We start from the raw sequence: 23,159 nt of genomic DNA on the forward strand, positions 1-23,159 counted from the left end.
TCATTTTGCATCAGGAAACTGTCAGAAAGTGTGTGACCAAAAAAAAAGAAAGTGAATGACATAGATCAGTATGAATCCTATGGAAGCATGGTTGGTAACTGGTAATGATGGTGCATTAATCAGACATCTTAGTCTTTCAAAGTTATTCACTAAATCTAATAAAATGAAATTCAACAAGAAAATATGCAAAACATTGTACATGGGTACAAAAACATCAGGTTCTCAAGTATTAGGTGGAAAAGGTACAGTTGGACAATAGTGTTATGAAAAGGATGTGAGAATATTAGTGGACCACAAGCTCAGTGAGTCACAAACAACATGATACAGAAATCAAAAAAGGTATTGTGATCTTATGCTGTCTTAAGAAGGGCAAAGCTTCTAAATATAGGGGTGAGAGTCTCATTGTACTATGGCCCTGTCAGACCTCAGCTGGAGTCTTATGTTCAGTTCTGGACACCATAGTTTAAAAGAGGATCTTGATAAAGAATTGCCAGCACCATTTTAAGAGGACAGCATGGTATAGGAGGTAGAATGCTCAGTCATAAAGGCTGAGTCATAAAGACATGGGCTCTCTTCCAAATCTAAATATCTAAATATGTTGGCAGCTATGTGGCAAAGTGACTAGAGCACTGGACTTGGAGTCAGAAAGAACTAAGTTCAAATCTGGACTGAGATACACACTACCCCTTTTATTGCAGGCAAGACACAACTTCTGTCTGCCTCAGCTTTCTCTTCTAAAAAATGTAAATAATAATAATAGTGCCTACCTCTTGAGATTGTTGTGAGGATAAAATGAGATTAAGATATATAAAGCACTTTGCAAATCCAAACTGCTAGCTATTATTGTTATCACTCAGAATCTTCATCTTCTTGGTTGCCCTCAGATCATTTAAAGCAAGAAGCAGACTTGTCTTGTTTGGCCTCAGAAGGCTTAACCAGGAATGATGGGTAGAAGATGCAAAGAATCACTATCAGGAAAAACTTCTCAAGCACTAGAACAGTCCAAAAGTAGACTGGTCCCCAACAAGAAACAATGGCTTCCCTCTCTTGGAGGTCCTCAAGCACAAGATGGTCAACAACTTGTTGGGAACTTAAGAGTAGAAATGGTTTGAACATGATCACCAAGATCCTAAAACTCAAATGCTGTGATTCTGTGAAAACTAAAGTCCTAAGCACCATCTATCTACCACAATTTATCACAATGGATCTGTAATTCTAATTTGGAATGTTAGGAATGGATTTCTCTTTTTGCTCCAAGAAGCAAGAAGAATTGAGACAGTATTCTTGGTCTTCCTCTTCTCCTGATCCTCACTCACGGCCCCACTTTTTTTCCTCCTCTGCTGCTAAATCATTAGCCCTAGCTACCTTGGTCCAAGGTGAAGAGCTCAGGAGGATGAGGATCTGAGGCACAGGCTCTGAGAGAAAGAACAAGTGCTTTGAGTTCTGTGCAGTAAAAAAGGAGATCCCAGGAGGTGGGGAAGGGAGCAGAAGCAATAATAGATTGTTTTTTCTTTCATTTCTCTTCCAACTTGGGAGAAGGAAAGACAGTAGTAGCAAGGGATGGGAAATGCTAGAGAGCAAGATCCTGAAAAGGCTTTCCTTTCTCTCTTCTCCTTATTTCCCTTTCCCCATCACAAGTCAAAAATGTGTCAGAGTGGGGTTTTCTGTCCCATTTTCTTTTGTCTTATTCCTTCCTTTGCCATCCCGAGAATTGTGTCATAGAGGAAAGAGGGAGAGTGTTCTAGGAAGGCAAAAGGTGCCGGGGGAATCCCCCACCACAGAAGGGATAGAAGGGGATTTTCTGATGCCTCCTGACTAGGTACTGCCTTCTGCAGAAAGATGACATAATGAAATGGTTGGAACTTGTGTCTTATCATGGGGAGCAGAAAACTTTTTGAGATTAGGACATAAAAACAAAAGGTCCTTAGGATTCAAAGCAGAAGAAAGACTTGGAAATTATCTACAGCAGGCATCAGCAAACTATGTGGAAAGTCTATTCTCTCCCCTCCCTTCCCCTTTTTCTGTATGACCTGCAAGTTAAGAATGGTCTTACACTTAAAAATACAACATACTTTTATATTAAAGTGTCAAAATCATTTTTAACTCTTGAGTGGTACAGAAACAGACTGCAGACCTACTTGGCCAATAGCTTGCTAATCCCTGAACTAGGCTAGTTGTCAAACAAGAGACCCACAACCTGAAGGTAGTCCCAACCAGATTAAAATGCAATTCAGAAATATTTAATTAAATTTAAAAACAATAAAATATAGATAACAGCATTATGTGACTTTCTAAGTCAATATATGGTCTACAGGGATCCTTTAGTGGCACTGGTTCAACTTGGGTTTAACATCAGTGATCTAGGCCAATTCTCTCATTTTGTAATTGAGGAAACTAAGGTCCAAAGAGGCTGAGACTTATTCAAGGCCAGGACTGGAACCCACATTCTCTGACTCCAAATCCAGTACTCTTTCTTTTATATCATGTATGATTGTTATATATTTCAAATACTACAATACATTAAATTTAATATGCAAATATTATTTACATAGATGTAAAATTATCAAATCCTAAGTTTATTCACTCAAACTATTGTTTTCTATAATAAAAGATGAGATGGCATGGCAGAAGAATAGAAGTGGCAAACATAAATAAATGAATTCTGTAATTTTTTCTACCAATCAAAAAATCATTCTCATTCTCAAATTAACTGATTGAATTGTTTATCGATATAACAAAAAAGGTAATGCAATCATAATAAAACAACAAATACAAAATATGTAAATGATATCAGTAATTTCTACTTTGGGATAAATAATTATATAATTATAATATAAGAATTGCATAATTCAAAATCCAATTCTCCACAGTACACTGTCCACCCAACTAGCTCAAGACTAGCTCCAGCAAAAATGACATGTCACTGATGATATATATTTCAGCAAAGTCTCATGATACCTAGCTCCCATCCCCTTAAAATAAATAATTTTTGGTACAAATAGTGAAAAGAGAAAAATCATGAGGAAAAAAGAATAAGCAAGTAAAAAAACTAAATGACTACTACACTGAATTTCTTTTTTCACTTTGAGTAAAAAGAGAGGAAGTTCATTCTCTAGCCTCAGCCCTTGAATCTAACTTCATGACCTATACTTATTTATGACCTACATACTACATGCTATAGGACCACAAAGTGCTGGTGCCTTTTGGTGAATGAAAGCATATAATTCAACTCCTGAAATAGACTAGTGAATTCATAAAAGTAGGTTCAAAACTATGCATAATATCAAGTGAGGAGGAAAATGGACAAGACAATTTTTAGACTAAAAAAACACAACTACAAAATCACTCCCCCAAAATTATTGAACTATATTCTAATGATGACATTAAATGAAAATTTTTATCTACAGAGCTATTAAATGTAAAGATAGAACAGTTTTATTTCCTGTTCTATTAAAAATCTTCACATAAAGACTTTGCAAATAAAAAAGATTAAAAGATGAATTTAAGTTTGAGATTTACCAAAATAATAATTTCCCACCACATTTTTTTCTTAATAAAGGAATAAAGAAAATAACTTAAAGAGTCATCCCCAACTCCACAACTTCCTTGATCTACTGAAAGTTTGGCAGGACTACTTGCTAGTTTAAAAGTTGGATACACAGCAAAAGAAGCGTCAAAGCTTGTTTTAACTTGTGAGACATGAGCATGTGTTGATTTGCAATACTGCTGCAAAAGCCAATCTTAAGACATACACTACTACAGAAATTATCCCATGAATGTTCAGGTTTTATACGTTTTTTTTCTGCAACAGATAACCTTGAAAATTCTATAGCCCAGTTAAAAAAATGTAGAACTCCAGTTTTTGAGACAAAAATAACAGAGTAGAGAGTGCATGCCAGTAAAAATAACCCTCAGAACTGACAAATATTCTTTTTAACAGCTAATGTACTTCACTGCAGAAGAATAAAAGTATATTTAAGAAATTGAGACTTACCACCATCGGAGACAGTTGCAGACTGAAAGGAAAAAAAGAGAGACATGAGTTAATGAAGCCTCATGACCAATGTGGAAGAAAATCAGTCCATTTAAATAAAAAAACTGGAAGTTTCTGATTAGTCTTGAAAATTCAGAAGACAAAATACTCTAGTGCAGGTGTCTCAGCCAAGACAGACTTACAACTAAATGAGTCAACAGTTACTTTCTCACAGCTGTCCCCTCCTCCCTACTGAACTCCTCCCAAACTGGTAATGCCTTCAGCTTTACAATCATCATGATTTTCATTTTAGAAAACACACCCTGCCAACTTTGACATCATGGTTTTAGCAATATTCTTAAGTTGGAAGGACGGAAGGATGGAAGGAAGGAAGGAAAGAAGGAAGGGAGGAAGGGAGGAAGGGAGGGAGGGAGGGAGGGAAGAAGGGAGGAAGAGAGGAAGGAGGGAGGGAGGAAGGAAGGAAGGAAGGAAGGAAGGAAGGGAGGGAGGAAGGAAGGAAGGAAGGAAGGAAGGAAGGAAGGAAGGAAGGAAGAAGGAAGGAAGGGAGGGAGGGGGAAAGGAAGGAGGGAAGAGGGGGGAAGGAAGGAGAGAGGGAAGAGGAAGGAGGGAAGAGAGGAGGAAGGAAGGGAGGGAGGGAGGGAGGGAGGAAGGGAGGGAGGGAGGGAGGGAGGGAGGAAGGAAGGAAGGAAGGAAGGAAGGAAGGAAGGGAAGAAGGAAGGAAGAGAGGAAGGAGGGAGGGAGGGAGGGAGGGAGGGAGGAAGGAAGGAAGAAGGAAGGAAGGAAGAAGGAAGGAAGGAAGAAGGAAGGAAGGGAGGGAGGGGGAAAGGAAGGAGGGAAGAGGGGGGGAAGGAGGGAAGGAGGAGGGAAGGAAGGAGAGAGGGAAGAGGAAGGAGGGAAGAGAGGAGGAAGGAAGGGAGGGAGGGAGGGAGGGAGGAAGGAAGGAAGGAAGGAAGGAAGGAAGGAAGGAAGGAAGGAAGGAAGGGAAGAAGGAAGGAAGAGAGGAAGGAGGGAGGGAGGGAGGGAGGGAGGGAGGAAGGAAGGAAGGAAGAAGGAAGGAAGGAAGAAGGAAGGAAGGGAGGGAGGGGGAAAGGAAGGAGGGAAGAGGGGGGAAGGAGGGAAGGAGGAGGGAAGGAAGGAGAGAGGGAAGAGGAAGGAGGGAAGAGAGGAGGAAGGGAGGGAGGGAGGGAGGGAGGAAGGAAGGAAGGAAGGAAGGAAGGAAGGAAGGAAGGAAGGAAGCAAGCCACAGTTCTGGGAACTTAAAAGAAAAGCTGAATGATACAATAGAAACAACATGGAGATGACAATCAAAGGCCTGGATCGAGGGGACGGGCTCCCACACTTAACTAGATAATCACAAACAAGAAAATGGAGTTTTCTCATCACTATAAGGAGGATAATATTATACTAAGACAATCTCTTTCACAGGGTCATTGAGAGCAAAAAAGTCACTTGTTAAATAAAGTGTTACAGAAATGGGAGTTTCCTTTAAATTGTATTACTACTTACATTAATCCAAAATTAAGCAACAGAGTTTTGAAGTGGCACCATGCTCTGGGTGACAGTTAAGGGCTTCACTAAACAGTATCAGGACTAAGCACTCAAAAGGCCCCCAAAAATAAATATCAGAAAAGTGTAGTCACTGTTCTTAAGGTGTCTACAGTCTTGTCAATGTGAACACGAGTCTTTAAACAAAACTTACAAAGCAAGAGGTAAAATGATATGAGGAAGTATATCAGTTACAAAGGAGGTGGGCAAGGCATGGATCAAGAGTGATGTCTAACAAATCCATATCTCAAGTGCTAAATTGGTTCCCAGAGGAAAGACTCTCTGACTAGATTCTCTATGAAGGATTTATGCAATGAAGTAGGTAAGAATCTCATATGATAAGAAAGCACCAATGGATTTTTGTTGATTATGGAGGAAGTACCATATGGATCTTCCAAATATTAGTCCACTGAATAATTCAATTCAGTAAACCTACTATATGCTAATAATTGGCTAGGTACTGGGTCAGAGAAAAGGTTTAGGAGAGACAAGTATCTCTTCTTTCAAAGAATTTAAAATCTAGTAAGGAGATAAAAAGGCACCTGAGATGTCCTCTAGTCCAACCATCTTATCTTAGAAACTAGGAAACTGAGATCCAAAGAAGTTGTTATTTGTGCAGTTACACAGGTAGTAAAGATATGAAGCACAGAAAAATGATCAAGCAGAATAATATGTAGTCACATCAGAGAGGTATAAGCAAAGTTCTATGTGAAGCAGCTGGGTGATTGTTGGGTGTCTGGGGCCAGATTTGGACATGGGTGCTCCTGACTCCAGGGCTGGTGCTATGTCCACTGTGCCACCTGGCTGTACCTATTATCATTCTTCTTATTATTTTTTTAATTTTAATTTTTTCCTCTTTGCTTTATCGCTCATGCGGGTCTATATATTTTTTGGGGGGAGGGTATTATGTTTACTCTTAAACAAGAATATTTTAGTAATATATTAAAAAACATCATTTGTACAAAATAAGAATAAATAAATGAATAAATAAATAAATGGATGGATGGATGAATGAATGAAATTTTTTTGAGTTCTATGTGAAGGAGAGAGGGAGGATGGTCATTACTGCCTGGTGAAGGTTTGTTAAAAAAGGTTACATTTGAGTCATACTTTGAGATTTCTTAACACTTCATTAGGCTGGAGAGGATCAAAAAGCATCCTAAGGCAAAGTAAACAATATGAATCATTGCACAAAGAGGCAGGAGAATGTGGAGTATGTTTGGTAGACATAAAGTAAATACAATTTGGCAAGAGCATGAAGTGTGTGGAGAGAAATAATATATGGATGAAAAGACAGGTGACTGAATGAAAAAGTTCTAGTCAAAGCTATGTCTTTCTTCTATTACTTCAGAAATCATAAGAAATGCATCATAATTAAGTTTTATATATACATATATAGTATGTATATATATATATATGAACAGAAAATCTCAAAATAACAGAAATTCCTATGAGATAATCCCATAACCCCAAGAAAATTGCACAGTAAATAGCTACAACAAAAGGAAGAAAAATTAGAAAAACACAAAGTGAAAGAGAAAGATCTTATGCCTAAAAATAATGTAGCCTATAAAATTAAGTATATAAGAAAATGGATTTTAAAGAGATTTAATGACTTCCAAGCATTCCAAAATGAGGGTTGATCAGAATTTCTGAAGGACAAACATTGCAAACAAACAAAAGAAAAAAACTCAAGAAAATTTTTTTAAAAAGTTTGAACAATTAGGAAGAGCCAAGTGATAATCAAGTGCTTTTATATAATGAAAGAGTGATGATGCTATTTATTGTTCTTTCAGAGATATATCATCTCCAAGGATGAATGAAAAAAGAAAAACAAGTGATAATCAAAATAAAGATGGAGAAAGAGGAAGAAAAAATAAATACTTCAGGGAAAGATAAAGGAGAAAAGGAAAGGAAACTTAAATTTCTCCTCATTGGACTAAGGTAGAATGTGAATAAGATCAAAAGGAAGATCCAGACAATTAGTCTATGAAAATTTAAGGAAAAGATTATTTTTAGTTAAGGAACCAGGATCATCTTTATGGAAGGGATTGACCTGGCAACAGGCCTTGGAGTTGAGGGTTCTAACATAAAGAGAAGAGGAATAAGTAACTTGAAGGTATAGAGGACAACTTGTAAGAATCCCCAAATGTAGGAGAGTACAAAAGAGAACTGATTAGCTTGCCAACTAACAAAAGGAAGACTAATATAAAGTAAGTATGATAGAAAGGGCTGATGATGACAGCCCAGTCCTTAGAATAAGCACAATATTTTCTGCTTGCTGCTAATCCATATAGAGGGTTGGGGAGCCTGTTTCCAGAAATACATACAAAAAGGAGTTCTTTCCCATCACACTTCAGAGCATGCCTGTGCATTCTCTGACTTTCCTACTGTTTTATTGTATGAAGAAAAGGCTTTTCGTTGGCTATTTTTAGTGAAGTGTACTTACAAAAAGCTCCAAAATGCAAACTTTCCCCTCTCTTCTGCTATTGGTCTCTAGATGAGACCATCTCTGAGCAGGCCACGCTATGGTCATGAATGTGTCATCACTCTTTCTTTTGTTTCTTTGTGTTTATTCTTTCCTATTCTTAAGTGACTAAGCCTCAGAGACAAACTGAACCTCTTGAAATTTCAAAGAACAGAAGGACCATCAAGTCTCAGGGTCTAGATTGAAGAATGTTTTTTCATTTCATTTCTTTATTTTCCTTGCTTTTTTCCTGACTTGATATGCATATCATATTGACCTTCTTAATGGGTGGGAAGGTTTTGGAAGGAAGACAACTTGGAACTGAAAATTTTAAAAGATGACCATTGGGGCAGGGTCAAGATGGCAGCATGAAGGCAGGAATTCCTGGAAACTTGTTTCCCCCAAACCTCCAAAAACCATCAAATTATGACTCTAGCCAAAATTTAGAGGGATAGAAGCCACAGAAAGACTGAGTGATATAATTTCCCAGTCCAAGACAACTTAGAAGATCCATAGAAAAGGTCGGTTTCATGGGGCTGGGGGTTGGAAAGAGCCACAGCTGCAGCACAGCTGGGCTGGGCCTCTGGGTCAGTGGTGGAGGGGAAGGATCCAGACCTCTTGGCCCACAGATCACCACAAACAGCTTGAAGGGGTGGTGAGAGAACTCTGCTGCACCAGAGTGAGCATGGAGCATGGCCTCAGAGCAGCCCCGTGGTGAGAACCTGCAGTGGGAATCGGGGAAGCCACCCAGCACTTCCAGAGTGCAGGCCACAGATGGTAAGGGGGTTGGGAGAGACTGCAGAGGTCCCTCTGCTCTCCTTGGGGCAGGACTCAGCTGTCTTCCCACGCCCAAATCCAGGTTGCAGTCTGGGCCTCCATACCACCATAGCTGAGCAGGGATCCTCCTCACAGCTCCAGGGCAGAGGGGAGGGCCTGAACACAGACAACAGAGCAGTCAGAGCCTCCAATAAGACCTTGGAGAAATCAAGGTCCCAGTGGGATGGTCCCAGAACCACCCCAAAGCCTTGGAAGTGTGGTAAAACACTCACAGGCTGAAGAAATGAGTAAACAAAAGAAAAAGAAGAATTTAACTATAGAAAATTACTTTGGTCCCACAGAAGATTCAGAAGATGACAAAATCGAAGCTTCTGTATCCAAAATCTCCAAGAGAAATAGAAAATGGGCTTAGGCTAAGGATGGGCTAAAAAAAATACTTTGAAAAGCAATTACGGGAGGTAGAGGAAAAGTTGGGAGGAGAAATGAGAGCAATGCAGATAAATCATAAGAACCAAATCAGCAGTTTGGTGAAAGAAATACAAAAAATGCTGAATAAAATAAAATGTTAAAAACCAGTTTGGGCCAAATGGAAAAAGCAACACAAAAGGCAAATGAGGAAAATAATGTCTTAAAAAGCAGAATTGGCCCCTGGAAAAGAAGATAAAAAAAGCTTTTTGAAGAAAAAAACTCCTTCAAATGTATAATAGAACTAAAGGAAGTTGATGAGTCTGTGAGAAATCAGGAAGAAATAAAATTATTCCCCAAGAAGCCAAAAAATAGAAGAAAATTTGAAATCTCATTGGAGAAACAACTGACCTCAAAAACAGATCCAGGAGAGATAATTTAAAAATTATTGAACTACCTGAAAGTCATGACCACAAAAAGAGCCTAGATTTCACTTTTCAAGAAATAATGCAGCAAAATTGTCCTGAGATCCTAGAAGCAGAGGATAAAATAGAAATTGAGGGAATTCACCAAATACCTCCTGAAAGAAATCCCAAAAGAAAAATTCCCAGGAATATTGTAGCAAAATTCCAAAACTTCCAAATAGAAAATACTAAAAGCTGCCAGAAACAAACAATTCAACTACTGTGGTACTACAGTCAGGATTATACAGGATCTGGCAGTGTCTACATTAAGGGTTCATAGGGCTTGGAATATGATATTCCGGAAGGTAAAAGATCTTGGTTTATAACTGAGAATCAACTACCCAGAAAAATTGAACATCCTCTTTCAGGGGAAAAGACAGACTTTCAGTGAAACAGGGGACTTTCAAACTTTCCTACTGAAACAACCAGAACTGAACAGAAAGTCTGATCTCCAAGTACAGGACTCAGGGAAACCATAGAGAGGGCAGATGAGAAGGACCAACTATGAGCAACTTAATGACATTGAACTGCTTGTATTCCTGCATGGGAAGAATATATTGATAAATCATATGAACTTTCTCATTTATAAGAGTATTTAGAAGAAGCCTATATAGACAAGGCAAGGAAGGAGGTGAATATAATGATATAGTAATAAGGTGGAGTCAATGGGTGATAAAGGAAAGTACTTGGAGGAAGGGAAAGGAGAGGAATAAGGGGCTAAGATATTTCACATAAGAGTCAAGATAAAACTTTTGCAATGGAGTAGAATGGGGAAAGATGAGGGGGAATGAGTGAGCCTTCAGTCTCATCAGAAATGGCTCAGAGAGGAAATAACAAACACACTTAATAGGGTATAGAAATCTATCTTACCCTAGAGAAAAAATGAAAGGAAAGGGATGGGATAAAGGGGAAGGGGGGAAATGGGTGATAGAAAAGAGGAAAGATTATGGGAGAGGGTTCTCAGATGCAATACACTTTTGAGCAGAGACAGGGTGAAAAGAGAGAGAGAGAGAGAGAGAGAGAGAGAGAGAGAGAGAGAATAGAATAAATGAGGGTGGGAAGGAACAGAGTGGAGGAAAATACAACTAGTAATAGAAACTGTGGGAAAAATAGTGAAGCAACTTCTCTAGTGAATAAAGAAGGCAACTCATCCATTGGAGCCATTGGAATCTGAACACAAACTGAAGTACACTTTTCTTTCTCTCTCACTATTCTTGAAGTTTCTCTATCTTTTGGGAGGGGGGGTTGTGTTTACTCTCACAACAAGATCTTTGTAATAATATAAAATAAATAAACCCCAAAAAATAAATAAATAAATAAAGACCATCATAGATTCCCTCTAAAACTGGAGCTATTAGCAGCAGGAGTTGAGTCCAGTAAGGAGCCAGCCTTGAACACCAATCTTTTTGACTCAACTCGGCAGTAAATCAACTTGGCATCTATGACACTATGCCCTACAAGCAAGGGAGTAACTTATCCATCAGCAATACATCTATAAGTGAACTTAACAGTTCACTATACAAAGGGAGAAAAGGGCTCCTAGAGCCAGGAATGTTTTATAGAAATCACTTTAAGTCTGAGTCTACCCTTACCAGGGCTGAATGAGTGTGTAGTGGGCAGGATGCATCCCTAGTTAGGGAAGATTTTGTATGTTAGTCTCTCCTATTTCTTCTCAGGAAATAGTTCTATTGATGTTGATTGGCTATGTGATTTGGAGAAATGATTACTGATTAAGTTATTAACCTAATAAATTGTTAACTTATTACATTATTGGAGGTAGAAACTAGGCTTAGAATAATTTTTATACCACATTCCACAATACATACTAAATCTAAATAAACATGTGATCTTAATAATAGAAGAACAGAAAATCATATACCTCTCACACAACAATGGGTGCAATGTATTATTATTTGCCAAACAAAAGACAGAGGTAATTACAAAAGATAAAATAGATAGCCTCAATTACTCAGAACTTAAAAGTTTCTGCACAGACAAAATTAATGCACCTAGGATAATAAGGGAAGCAGCTAAATGGGAAAAACATCTTTGTATCAATTTTCCCTGATAAGTGCTTAGTATCCAAAATATAGAAAATATATAAAACTAATAGCCATTCCTCAACAGGTAAGTCCTTAAAGAATGTCAACAACTAGTTTTCAAAAGAACGGTAAAATATTCACAACCACATGAAAGAATGTTGTTGTTCAGTCATTTCAGGTGTGTTGGACTATTTGTGACTCCATTTGGGGTTTTCTTGGCAAAGATACTGGGATGGTTTGTCATTTCCTTCTTCAGCTCATTTGACAGAAGAGGAAACTGAAGTAAACAGGATTTAAGTGATTTGTCCAGAGTCACACTGCTAGTAAGCTCAAAAGAAAATCTTTCTTTAAAAAAAGTGACTCTTTGGCAGCTAGGTGGTGCAGTGGATAGAGCACCAGCCCTGGAGTCAGGAGTACCTGGGTTCAAATCCGGTTTCAGACACTTAATAATTACCTAGCTGTGTGGCCTTGGGCAAGCCACTTAACCCCATTTACCTTGCAAAAGCCTAAAAAAAAAAGTAAAATCAGAAAAAAAGATGAAAGAGTAAAAGAATAGGCAAAGATTCATGGAATCCTAGAATTTCAGAATTTGACTAAACCTCATATGGCAATCCGTACTTCAATAGGAATGCCCTTTATGTCATCACCAATAAGTATCACCAGCCTCTGCTTGAAGACTTACAAGCCTGAGAACTGGAAATCATAACAAAGATTAAAAAACAGGCTCAGTAGGAATGAGGGAGCAGAATTGGAAAGAAAAGGAAACTGTGGTCACAGAGAGAACTTCAAATAATAGCATATTCTTTGGCAGGCAAAATTTGGCTTTGAGTCAGATTAAAACAGTGTTTACAATGCAATCAATGCTGTTGTCCAACCTGCTATATGAGTGTGAAACCTCAGAAAGGTTTTATTAGCTTTTGAATGAATGTCACATGTAAGACCTATATACTGCTTTTCTTAAAGCAGGGCAAGTCTCCAGTGAATGGATTTTGGAAAGCTATCAATACCACATCAAAGCTATACTTAGGGTAATTCATCCACTGGCCTCCCTCTAAGCCTCTCCATTCAGATACCAAAGTTATCTTCCTAAAGTGGAGATCTAACCATATCACCTCACCCCCTATTCAATAAACTCTAGTGACTCCCTATTACCTGTAGAATCACATTTAAAATTCTGTGTTTGGCATTCAAACCCTTCATAACCTGCTCCCTTCCTATCTCTCCAGTCTTCTTACAACTTTACTCCCTCCATAACCTCTATGATTTAGCTACATTAGCCTTCTCACTACTCAACTAACACTCCACCTTCCATCTTTATGCCTTTGCTCTCATTCCCTCTCTCTGCCTGGAAAGTTCTCCTTCCATACTTCTGATTCCTAGATTCTCTGGCTTTCTTCAAATCCAACCAACAAAATGCCTTTCCTAGTCACACCTCTGCTAGTCCCTGCCCTTCCAAGGACTCCCTACAGATCAATCATGTCTCTCCCCACCCCCCTTAGAATGGGAGCACCCTACGTGTTGGAACAATGTTTTTGCCCTTTTTTAGGTATGATTGGCACTTAACACAGCATCTGACACATGATAAGCACTTAATAAATTCTTATTTCCTTACTAACATTACAAGTATTTACAATATCAAAGCAATTAGTAGATGGAAAATAATATAGTAAGAAAAATAGACATTTAGTTCACAATAAAAGTTTTATAACAAGGAATATCTCCAATATTGTTTTTCTATCAGTTGGTAATAAGATTGGATCAGTCTATCACTGTAACATGGAATTATTATTAGATCCTCCAAATATAGTCTATGGAAAATACAAAATTGAAAAAGTAAAAAAAATACTTAATTCTTAATAAAGATGACAAAATGAGAAACAAGGAACAAACACAGATTAAAACCAAGTGTACTAAAAGGTAAACTGGGAATTCTGAGAATATTATTTACCATAGAGATGTGTTTGAAAAGATTTAAACATAATTGTTAGTTCCATGCCCATTGCCTACATATAATGCCTTCCCATTGGAAAATATTCTTCTAGGTTTTTCTAATCAGAAAGCTTTTTTTGAATCAGGCTATTAATTTTTAGGATATAGAAGTTTGGAGAGCAGAAAGGTAATTTAGAAAAGATTTATTAAGTATTCACTATGTGCTAAAATATTGTGCCCAACATTGGGAATATAAAGGTTGCTACATCTCAGTCCTGATCTCCAGGAGCTTATGGTCTAATGAAAATATTTCTGACAAATGTTAGAAGGGCTCTGAAAAGATAGGCACTCTAATATAATCAGTGATTCTGTGAATTGATCTGAGTATTCTAGAAATAAATTTGGGGTTAAGCTAAGAAAATAAGTATAATATCCATACCCTTTGACCTAGAGATACCACTGCTAGCAAGGGAAAAAGGTTTGATATACATCAAAACATTCATAGCAGCACTTTTTTGTAATAGCAAAGAAATGGAGACAAAGTAGATGTCCATTAAGCAAGGAATGGTTGAACTGGGATTCATTAATAAAACAATATTATATACTAGAATATCATAATAAAACAGAATATCATAAAAATAATTAGCTAATATTATACAAGAATGCATGAGATTTATAAGAACTGATGCAAGGTGAAGTAAGCAGAATAAGAATAATAACATACAAAATAACTACAACAATGTAAAAGCAAACATCAATAAAAATTTAAAATATACCCTTTGTAATTACAGTGACCAAGCTTGGCCTAAGGGAAGAAATGAGAAATGTGACTTGTCCTGTTCTTTGAAGAGGTAGGGACTGCGATATGGATCTTTGTTATTTTCTATTGGACTTGGATGATTTGCTGAACTTTCTTCTTTCTTTTTTTTTTTATTCTTTGTTGCATGGGACAGATCACCAAGTAGGAGAGTAAGAGGAATATATCTGGAAATGAAGTTGATATCAAAATAAATACTGTCACACACAGAGATGTATATATGTTATATATACATAAAATATAGATATACATATGTGAAATATACAGAGATAGACAGACAAGCAGACGACAGACAAATAGATATTGATAAACAGACAAATATATTTTCATTAGACCATAAGCTCCTGGAGATCAGGACTGAGATGTAGCAACATTGATATTCCCAATGTTGGGCACAATGTTTTAGCACATAGTGAGCATTTAATAAATGTTTTCTAAATTACCTTTCTGCCCTCAAAACTTCTAAATCCTAAAACTTAACAGCCTGGTTCAAAAAAGGTTTTCTGATTAGAAAAACCGAGAAAAAATATTTTTCAATGGGAAATATGTAGGCAGTGGACCTGGAATTGACAACTATATTTAAGTATTTTCAAACACATCTCTATGGTAAATAATATTCTCAGAATTTCCAATTTACCTTTTAGTATACTCGGCTTTGATCTGTGTTTAATACTTCTTATAAAAATCAAAGGCAATTGGCAAAAGAAAATATAAACTAAAAATTCTGTGCTGAAAATTCTACCAATTAGTCTTGACTGTTTACCCTTTTTCCATTATAGAAATTGTGATAAAGGATGTAGACTGGGTATCTTCACCTGGATTTGAAATTTAAAATACTAATCTGTAGAAAGTAGTATGCTATATGTACAAAGATAAAACAAGAAATAGAGGATGTTGTCAAAGTACTGTTGTCTATAACTTATATGCTTAATGAATTATATGAGACTCAGAGTTTTGTTAAATGATCTGCCTACTGTCACATAGTATCAGATGAGGTTTCTGAACCCAGATCTTTCTGAATCTGATCCCTGAACTTGATTCATTCTGCAACAGCACCTAATCATGATAAAAAGCAAAATATGATAAATGCAAAGGCAAAATATAAAGCTCTCTAAAGCTCATTTAAGGAGGATAGAAGGTTTCCCAGAAAGGGATTAACTACCTTTTCTTCCATATTCCCCTGCTCTTACTTGCAGAATATCTTATCCACCTGCTTGAAAGGGAACCTGCTGGAGCAATAGATTAAATAGACAGACAGACAGACGGACAGATGGATGGATAGATGGATGAAGATAATCTAAACCCTTCATTTTACAGATGAAGAAACTGAGGCCTAAGAAGGGTGACATGCCCAAGGCCACTTAGAGATTTCCAAAAGTGGAATTTGAACCTAGATCCTGCGACTGAAGAGTCAGTGGATGGACTTTTCCACTTCAACATGTTAGCTAACAAGTTTAATCCCTCATCTATGTGACAGTTCTTGAGATGCTTAAAGATAACTAATAACTCCACCCTGCCTACCCTCCTCCTCTTATAGCAGTATAACATACTCAGCAATGTTTAGGAGAGGCAGTTCAGAAATATGGCAGAGGCAAGAAAAGCTAGCCAAGAATTTTATTTTTTTTTAATTTCCACAGATAACCCACCAAATAGATTTTCCATACATAGAAACAGAAAATTGTCTAAAGAATAGCATTTATTCTTTTTAAAATTACTCGACTTCAAGAGTGTAAAATGGAATTGATAGCTATTACAAATAAACATTTTACAATCTGACAACTACAAATTAGAGACAATGCTTACAAATGTAAATCTAAAATTTCTTGTGTTTAATCTGGTACATAACATAATCTGTATTAATAGCTTATTTTCCTTTGTCTTGATTCTTGGAGTTTTCCCAAATTTTCATATCTATATTTTATACTTATATAGAAGAGAGCAGTCACAAACACAGAACTATCAATGAAAAAGTTTCCCCAGGAAAAAATATATTTTCTTGCTTACAATTTAAATTCCTTGCTCTGAAAAACTCTCAAATTAAGTAAAATTCTAAGGCAAGGTCTCAAAGTTGGAATATATATGCTATTTTCCATATATGTCACAAAAAATTTAATATCTTATTTATATATGTATATATATGTATATATATATAATATATATATATATATATATATATATCAATCAACTTCCCCCCCCAGGATTCTATTTTTTAAACTTGATAGTTCAGTTGAAACTTGTCTAGATCTGTCTATGATAGTAAGTTGCAAGACTAGATTAAACAAGTCCTATGTGAATTTATTTTAAAATAAATTTTTATAAAAGTTTCAGGTATTTTATATGAATATAGACTAATAGGATAAAAACATTTCTACCGAGGCTGTTTTTAAACAGTATTAGATTACAACTTAGTGTTTTTAAAAGTAGTATATCAATGAATATAAAGCATATTTACACACCTCAATGTCAAGCTACTGATCAGAATAATACCCTTGCGCAGAAGAGAGGAATTAATATAATACTTTCATGAGCATTATCTCTCTGGACAGTAGGGATGGTCCCAGAGGCTTCTCAAACTCAACAATGTGTAAAACAGAACTTAGTGACTTTCCTCCCCTAATAACCTGGTCCATCTTCCAAATTTTCTTCTTCCCCACCCTCCTTCTAGCTACCCAAGGTTATCTTCAACTCCTCCTGCAATGAGTCATTTGCCAAATCTTATCATTTCTATGTCCACCACAATCTGCCCTTTACTCGACCGACAAAACCACTAGCCTAGTTCAGATTCCCATCACCTTCTGCCTATTGCCTCCTCACTTCTCTCCTGCTCATCTTCCTCAGAGTTACTCCAGTGATGTCCTCAGAGTGCAGGTCTGTTCAGGTTACCTACTTCTCCACCTCCCCTCTCCCCCCATCATATACACACACTATCTCTCCACAAACATTAAAGACTTTCTGGTACCTTTAAGATCAAATATAAATTCTGCTGTTTGGTTTCTAAAAACCTTATCCACCTACCCAAGCCCTACTTTTCCAGTTTCCTGAAACATCACTCATGATGCTATCTCTTGCACTGCCTTTGCACTGGCAGTGCCCCATGCCAGAAATGCCCTCCCATCTCACCTCCACCACTTAGAATACTTTGTTTCCTTTACAATTCAGTTCAAGAATCATTTTCTGCATCAATGGTAACAAACTGAATTAAAAATGGGGGCAACTAAACCATACATAAGAATCCTTGTGGGCCACATATTGACTTAGCTTTAAAATGTAATATTATCTGTATTTTACTCTATTTTTGTTTATTTTTGTTAAATATTTTCCAATTACATTTAAATGTATTATGAGTCAATTCAGGAGTGTTGTGGAAAGCATGCAACTCACAAGTTTGAATCTCTGTTCTACATCAAACCTTTTCAGATGTTTTGACATATGGATTCCTTCTTAGAATGTATATAAGGGTATAATATAATTTCTTAACAAAGGAAACTAAAGGTTGGTGATGATAAAAATACAATTCTTTGCCATCTAAGCTCAAGGACTTCCTGAAATCTATCCACAAATTCCTTGGGATCCATGGATGCCAAACTGCCTGAAAGATAGCAAGTGCTTAGTAAACATTGATGGTGTTCTGAAAAAAAGTTTCAGGGGAGATGACCTGGGTTTGAAAGCCACCTTTGCCACTTACTGCCTTTGAATGTGTTATTTCAACAGTCTGGACATGATGTTCATATGACTAGCTCTAAGACCCCATGCTCTTATCATATTCTTTATTTTCTATCCTAACTTTTATACAGGTTTCTTTTTTATTTGCAGCTACTATATTTTCCAGGAAAGGTCCAATTTCAAGAAAGACAGTATGCTTTTAATGAGATTTTGGAGAGGCAATCAGGGTTAAAAGACTTGCCTAGGGTCACACAATTAGTAAGTGTCAAATGTTGGGGTCTGAATTTGAACTCGGGTCTTCCTGATTTCAGGGCCACTGCTCTACGCACTGCTCAACTATCAGCCCCTTAATGAGATTTTACAAAGTGAACAAACTTTTCCATATACATGTTGAGACTTTGGTTTGGTAACGATAAGAGATCTTTCTATAAATAAACTAGGGATTCTTGAGGTCAAAAAGAGACACTATTAAATAAAACTGGTTCAAGCCCTCCAAATATTCACAATCATTCAAAATTGCCCCCTAAGCTGATCTTCAAAACTCATTCTCATAATGCACATAATGCTCATAATGTGCTTCCTTTTTTCTCTCCAAATACCCAAGCTCCCAACCTATCCTCCCAAAATTAAAAAGATGCTGTGCCCCAGTCATATCACCTGTCAACTAGTATTCTGTTTCAGTCAGCACACTTTAAGAAGAACACCGGCAGACTCATGAGTATCCAGTGAAAAACAAATGAAAGAATGAAAGGACAAGAAATCAGACTATAGGTTCAATTGAAGGGATAAAGGCTATTTGACCTGAAGAAGAGAAGACATAAGGAGAACTTGATTTTGATTTTTACATCTTTGAAAAGTTGTCATAGGAAATCAGGATTAGACTTATTTGCTTTGGCCCCAGAGAACAGATGTGGGATCAAAATCCAACATTACATTCTATGATTATAAAAAGAGCATATTTCAGTGGAATCTAATGAAAAAAAACCCTCAGATATGCTGTCACAAAGCAGAATGAACTGCATCAAGAGGGGTTTGGTTTCCTATCGCTCTTGTTGTTTGAGTCTGTTTTTAAAGACATCACAAGTAATGTAAAGGACTTTCATAGGAATTAGACATAAGTGAGGCAGAACAGCCCAAAGTCATTAGTCTCTCTACCTGAGTCGTTGAAGTCCAGCACCAGGACAAAAGTCAAGATTTCTAGTGAATGCTCAGGAAGCAGGGTATGACCTTGGCATCTCTGATATCTGACCAAGCTCTACGCACTCCACAGAGCCTGCTTCTGCTGCCTTCATGTCGTTGGAACCACTGTTGTCACCTGCCTCTTCCACCAGGGAAAGTCTTCACATGCTTAGGGTAGACAATCTTCCTAACTCTCCGAAGGGCTTGGTACCTGTCAGTGGCCCTCAAAATGGTCTAGCTGGTGCTCTGCCAAGGTGGTTTTACAAGTTGTGGCCACTGTGAATGCTACAGCTTCTTGAAGTCACAAGGACAGTTGGGTTAGATCTCTCTAGCAGACTGGTAAAGCCTAAGGACTCCTTTTCAAAAAAGAAAAAAGTGTTGCCTACTTTCACAATTGAAGGAAATGTTAAATTTGTTAGAGGTTAATGAAAAGAAAGATTTTTTTTTCTACCTTGAAGTACTGTATCGGTAGTACTAGATATCCCAGGTGAAGAACTTTTCTTCTAGCATAACTTCCGATTTAGACATAAATTTGGATTATTTGGATTTAGGGCCTCCCACCAACTCTACTCTCTAAGAGTTTGTAATATATGGGGACATACAAAAATGGAAACAATGATTAATTCTGAGGTGAAATTACATAGCTTGAGACAAGACTTGTTACTGCTTGCAATGAATTATTTTCTGTGATTTGTGCAGTAGAACAGACAAGTGGCCAAAGGAGACAGATTGTATATAGTGCTGTACAACAAAGAGTAACAAGCAGTAAAGCTGAAAAAGGGAGTGAATCCAACAGTGAAGGACACTGGGAGGGGCAGTTAGTGTTGCACAAAACATAATTGTTAAAATAGCTTGCAAAGAGAATCACTGGAGAAAAAATGTGTTAGGGTCAGATGAGGGGCAGATTACATCTCTTTTGGAATTTGCAAAATAAAAATAGATTTATTTTAGGAAGAATATGTTCAGCTGAAACCAAAGAATTCTTCTAAATTTAAATAAGTTACACTAAGAGCAAAGTTTAACTAAAGTTAAAACAAAATTGGAATAATATGAATAGTAAGCATACTTTTGAAAAAGATGTAGTTTTAGTGTTCTTATCTCTCTGGTTTCCAGGTTTTGCAGGAACTGAAACCGGTCTAAGGACTAATATGAATGAGATTAGCCATGGAATTATACTTTAAATTTGTGAATAATTCCTAAAGTCTCTTTTAGAGATAAGAAATGTAAACATGTTTGCAAGAACCTGATTTATGAGGAACAGGTCCTTTCCAAGAGGTGTCCAAGGCACAGACAAACGTGCCTGCAGAAAAATCTGACTATATTTTTTGAAATTTAGAATTCCCCCCAAGGACAGGAATCCCCCAAACTTCTTAACAAGCAATAAACAGTTAACACAATGTGCAATTTTCCTGGAAACATCTCTCTTTGCATGAAAGGGTGCTCAATACCATCTATGGCTGTTCTAGAGAGGCCCAACAAGATTTCTTCCTTTCAAACAAAACATTTCTATTCTTTATGAGATATTCAGATTCAGGAGCCAAGTACTACATTTGAAGTGGAATTCTAATCCCATAGAAAAATAGTTTAGTATATACGGAGTCTTCAAAACAAAATTTTCTTAACTCCATAAAATAAAAAAAAAAAAAACCTTAGATTTTAAATGGGGTCAGGTGGGTGGTGCAATGGATAGTATGCTGGGCCTGGAATTAGAGGACCTGCATTCAATTCTGGCCTCAGACTCTTACTATGTTGACCCTGAACAACAACAAATAGATTTTAAATGGATGTGTCTTCTGGTCCTATTTAACTGTTCAACTCACTCTAGACATTTCTTATCAAGACTCAATTCTTTTGCATAACACTAGGAACGATGGAGCTGACAGGAATTTTGTTAGATAATAATGGGGTATAATAGAAAGCTTACTAGACCTTTCAAAGTACAAAAAACACAATGGATATACACACACACACACACACAAAATTTTAAAATGCTCTGTGGGGAAATAAAGAACAAATTAAATAACTGGAGGAATATTGAATATTAATTTACAGCTTTAATACTATGACAGTCTAACTATAAAAGGAATAATTTATAGAACTCCAAAAAATAGCAGGTTTCATTTGGACAGATTAAAAAAATCTAAAATATCAAGGAAAATAATAATAAAAAGAATGAAATTATATTATAAAGCAACAATCACCAAAGCTATTTGGTATTGGTTAAAAAGTGGAGTAGATGAATGAAACAGACTAGATAATGGAGAATCAGAAATAATGGCACTAAATAATCCAGTGCTTAATAAACCATAAAATATAAATTACTTAGGAAACAATCCCTTGAGTGATAAAAAAAAAAACTGTTAGGAAAAACTAGTAAATAGTCTGACAGAATGAGATATAGACCAACATATTTAACAAATTCAAAATGGACACATGGACTGAATATTAAAACTTATAGCATTAAAAAAGTTAGAAGAGAAACGGCTCATATATCTCCTTCAAGCATGAAGGAAGATATTTATTCATAAGCAAACAAGGGACAGAGGAAATTACAAAGATAAAATAGATAATTTTGGCTGTATTAAATTGAAAAGTTTCTGCACAAACAAAACTAATACATTTAAGCTAAGAAGGTAAGGAGTTGAATGCCTGAAAAAAATCTTGATCAAATTTATCAGATAAGGATTTGGTATAAAGTTACAGTCAACTAACATATGTGGAACCAAAAGTCAAAGGTTATGAATAAATACATCTCAAATGAGAACTTAATACTATTAACAATCATATGAAAGGATGCTCCAAATTATTATTAATAAAAGAAATGAAAATCAAAACATCTTTGAGGTTTCACCTCACACCTCACAAACTGGTAAAAGATGAAAAAAGATGAGAACATGGTCAGTGTTAAAAAGAGTTGTGGGAAGAAAAGCACGCTAGTGGCTAAGCAAAGAGCTCCACTGATGATAGATTTGTGCAGTAGTAGGACCATTATAGAAAGCAATTTTGAATTATGTAATTAAAATAACAAAAATGTCTATAATCTCTGATGGTAAATTGTATTACTATTCATAAACTACCCCCCCTCCTCAAGGGTCATTGATAAGAAAAAAATTTTCATATACAACAAAATAAAGCAGTACACTAAAAACAAAATAAATGCCCATCAGGTAAGGAATAGCTAAAAAAAATATGTTTCATGAATATAACAGAATATTTTTGTGCTATAAGAAACAAGGAATATAGGGGTGACTAGGTAGCACAATGAACAGAGCACTAGCCCTGGAGTCAAGAGGACCTGAGTTCAAATCCAGCCTCAGACACTTAATAATTACCTAGCTGTGTGGCCTTGGGCAAGTCACGTAACCTCACTGCCATGCAAAAACCAAAAAAAAAAAAAAAAGATAATTTTTGTTCTCTTCCTTCTCTTTTTTTAAAAAGAAATATTCTTATTTTTATGGAATGACTATGGAGGGGAATTTAGGCAATGTAAAATCAAAATAGCAATAAAATTTTGTTTTAAGAATTTTTTTCAAAGAGGGTGCTGGAAATGTAGACTATCAAATTGCCATCTGTTGAGGGGAGGGGGAGAAAAGGGAGGGAAGGAGGAAGAAAAAAATTATAAAATTCAAAACCTAGCAAAAAAAATTGGTAGAAACTACCATTGTATGTAATTGAAAAACAAATAAAATATTTATATAATAAAAAAAAAAAAAGAATGCTGGATCTAGAATCCAAATGAGCAGATTCAAATCCTAGTTCACATGTAAATTAAGAGCTGGAAAAAAGGATCTCTCCTATAGAAGAGAAAATCAACTAGTGTGACATGACCAATTTTTAAAAATAAGAGGGGTACAGGGACAAATACTGAAAGATAAGA

At 36.4% G+C, this 23,159-nt stretch overlaps 1 protein-coding gene across 4 annotated transcripts in view; it reads right to left on the reverse strand.

Moving 5' to 3' along the window:
• RGS12 (regulator of G protein signaling 12) overlaps window positions 1–23,159 on the reverse strand; it is a 249,029-nt gene that overhangs the window by 107,095 nt on the left and 118,775 nt on the right. For all 4 annotated transcript variants that reach the window (XM_074229864.1, XM_074229865.1, XM_074229862.1 and 1 more), the window contains one exon: window positions 3,995–4,016. In XM_074229864.1, the coding sequence (XP_074085965.1) occupies window positions 3,995–4,016 (22 nt within the window). The remainder of the gene's footprint in view (window positions 1–3,994; window positions 4,017–23,159) is intronic.

This window comes from Macrotis lagotis, chromosome 3, assembly GCF_037893015.1.
Source record: "Macrotis lagotis isolate mMagLag1 chromosome 3, bilby.v1.9.chrom.fasta, whole genome shotgun sequence".
Lineage (NCBI taxonomy): Eukaryota > Metazoa > Chordata > Mammalia > Peramelemorphia > Peramelidae > Macrotis > Macrotis lagotis.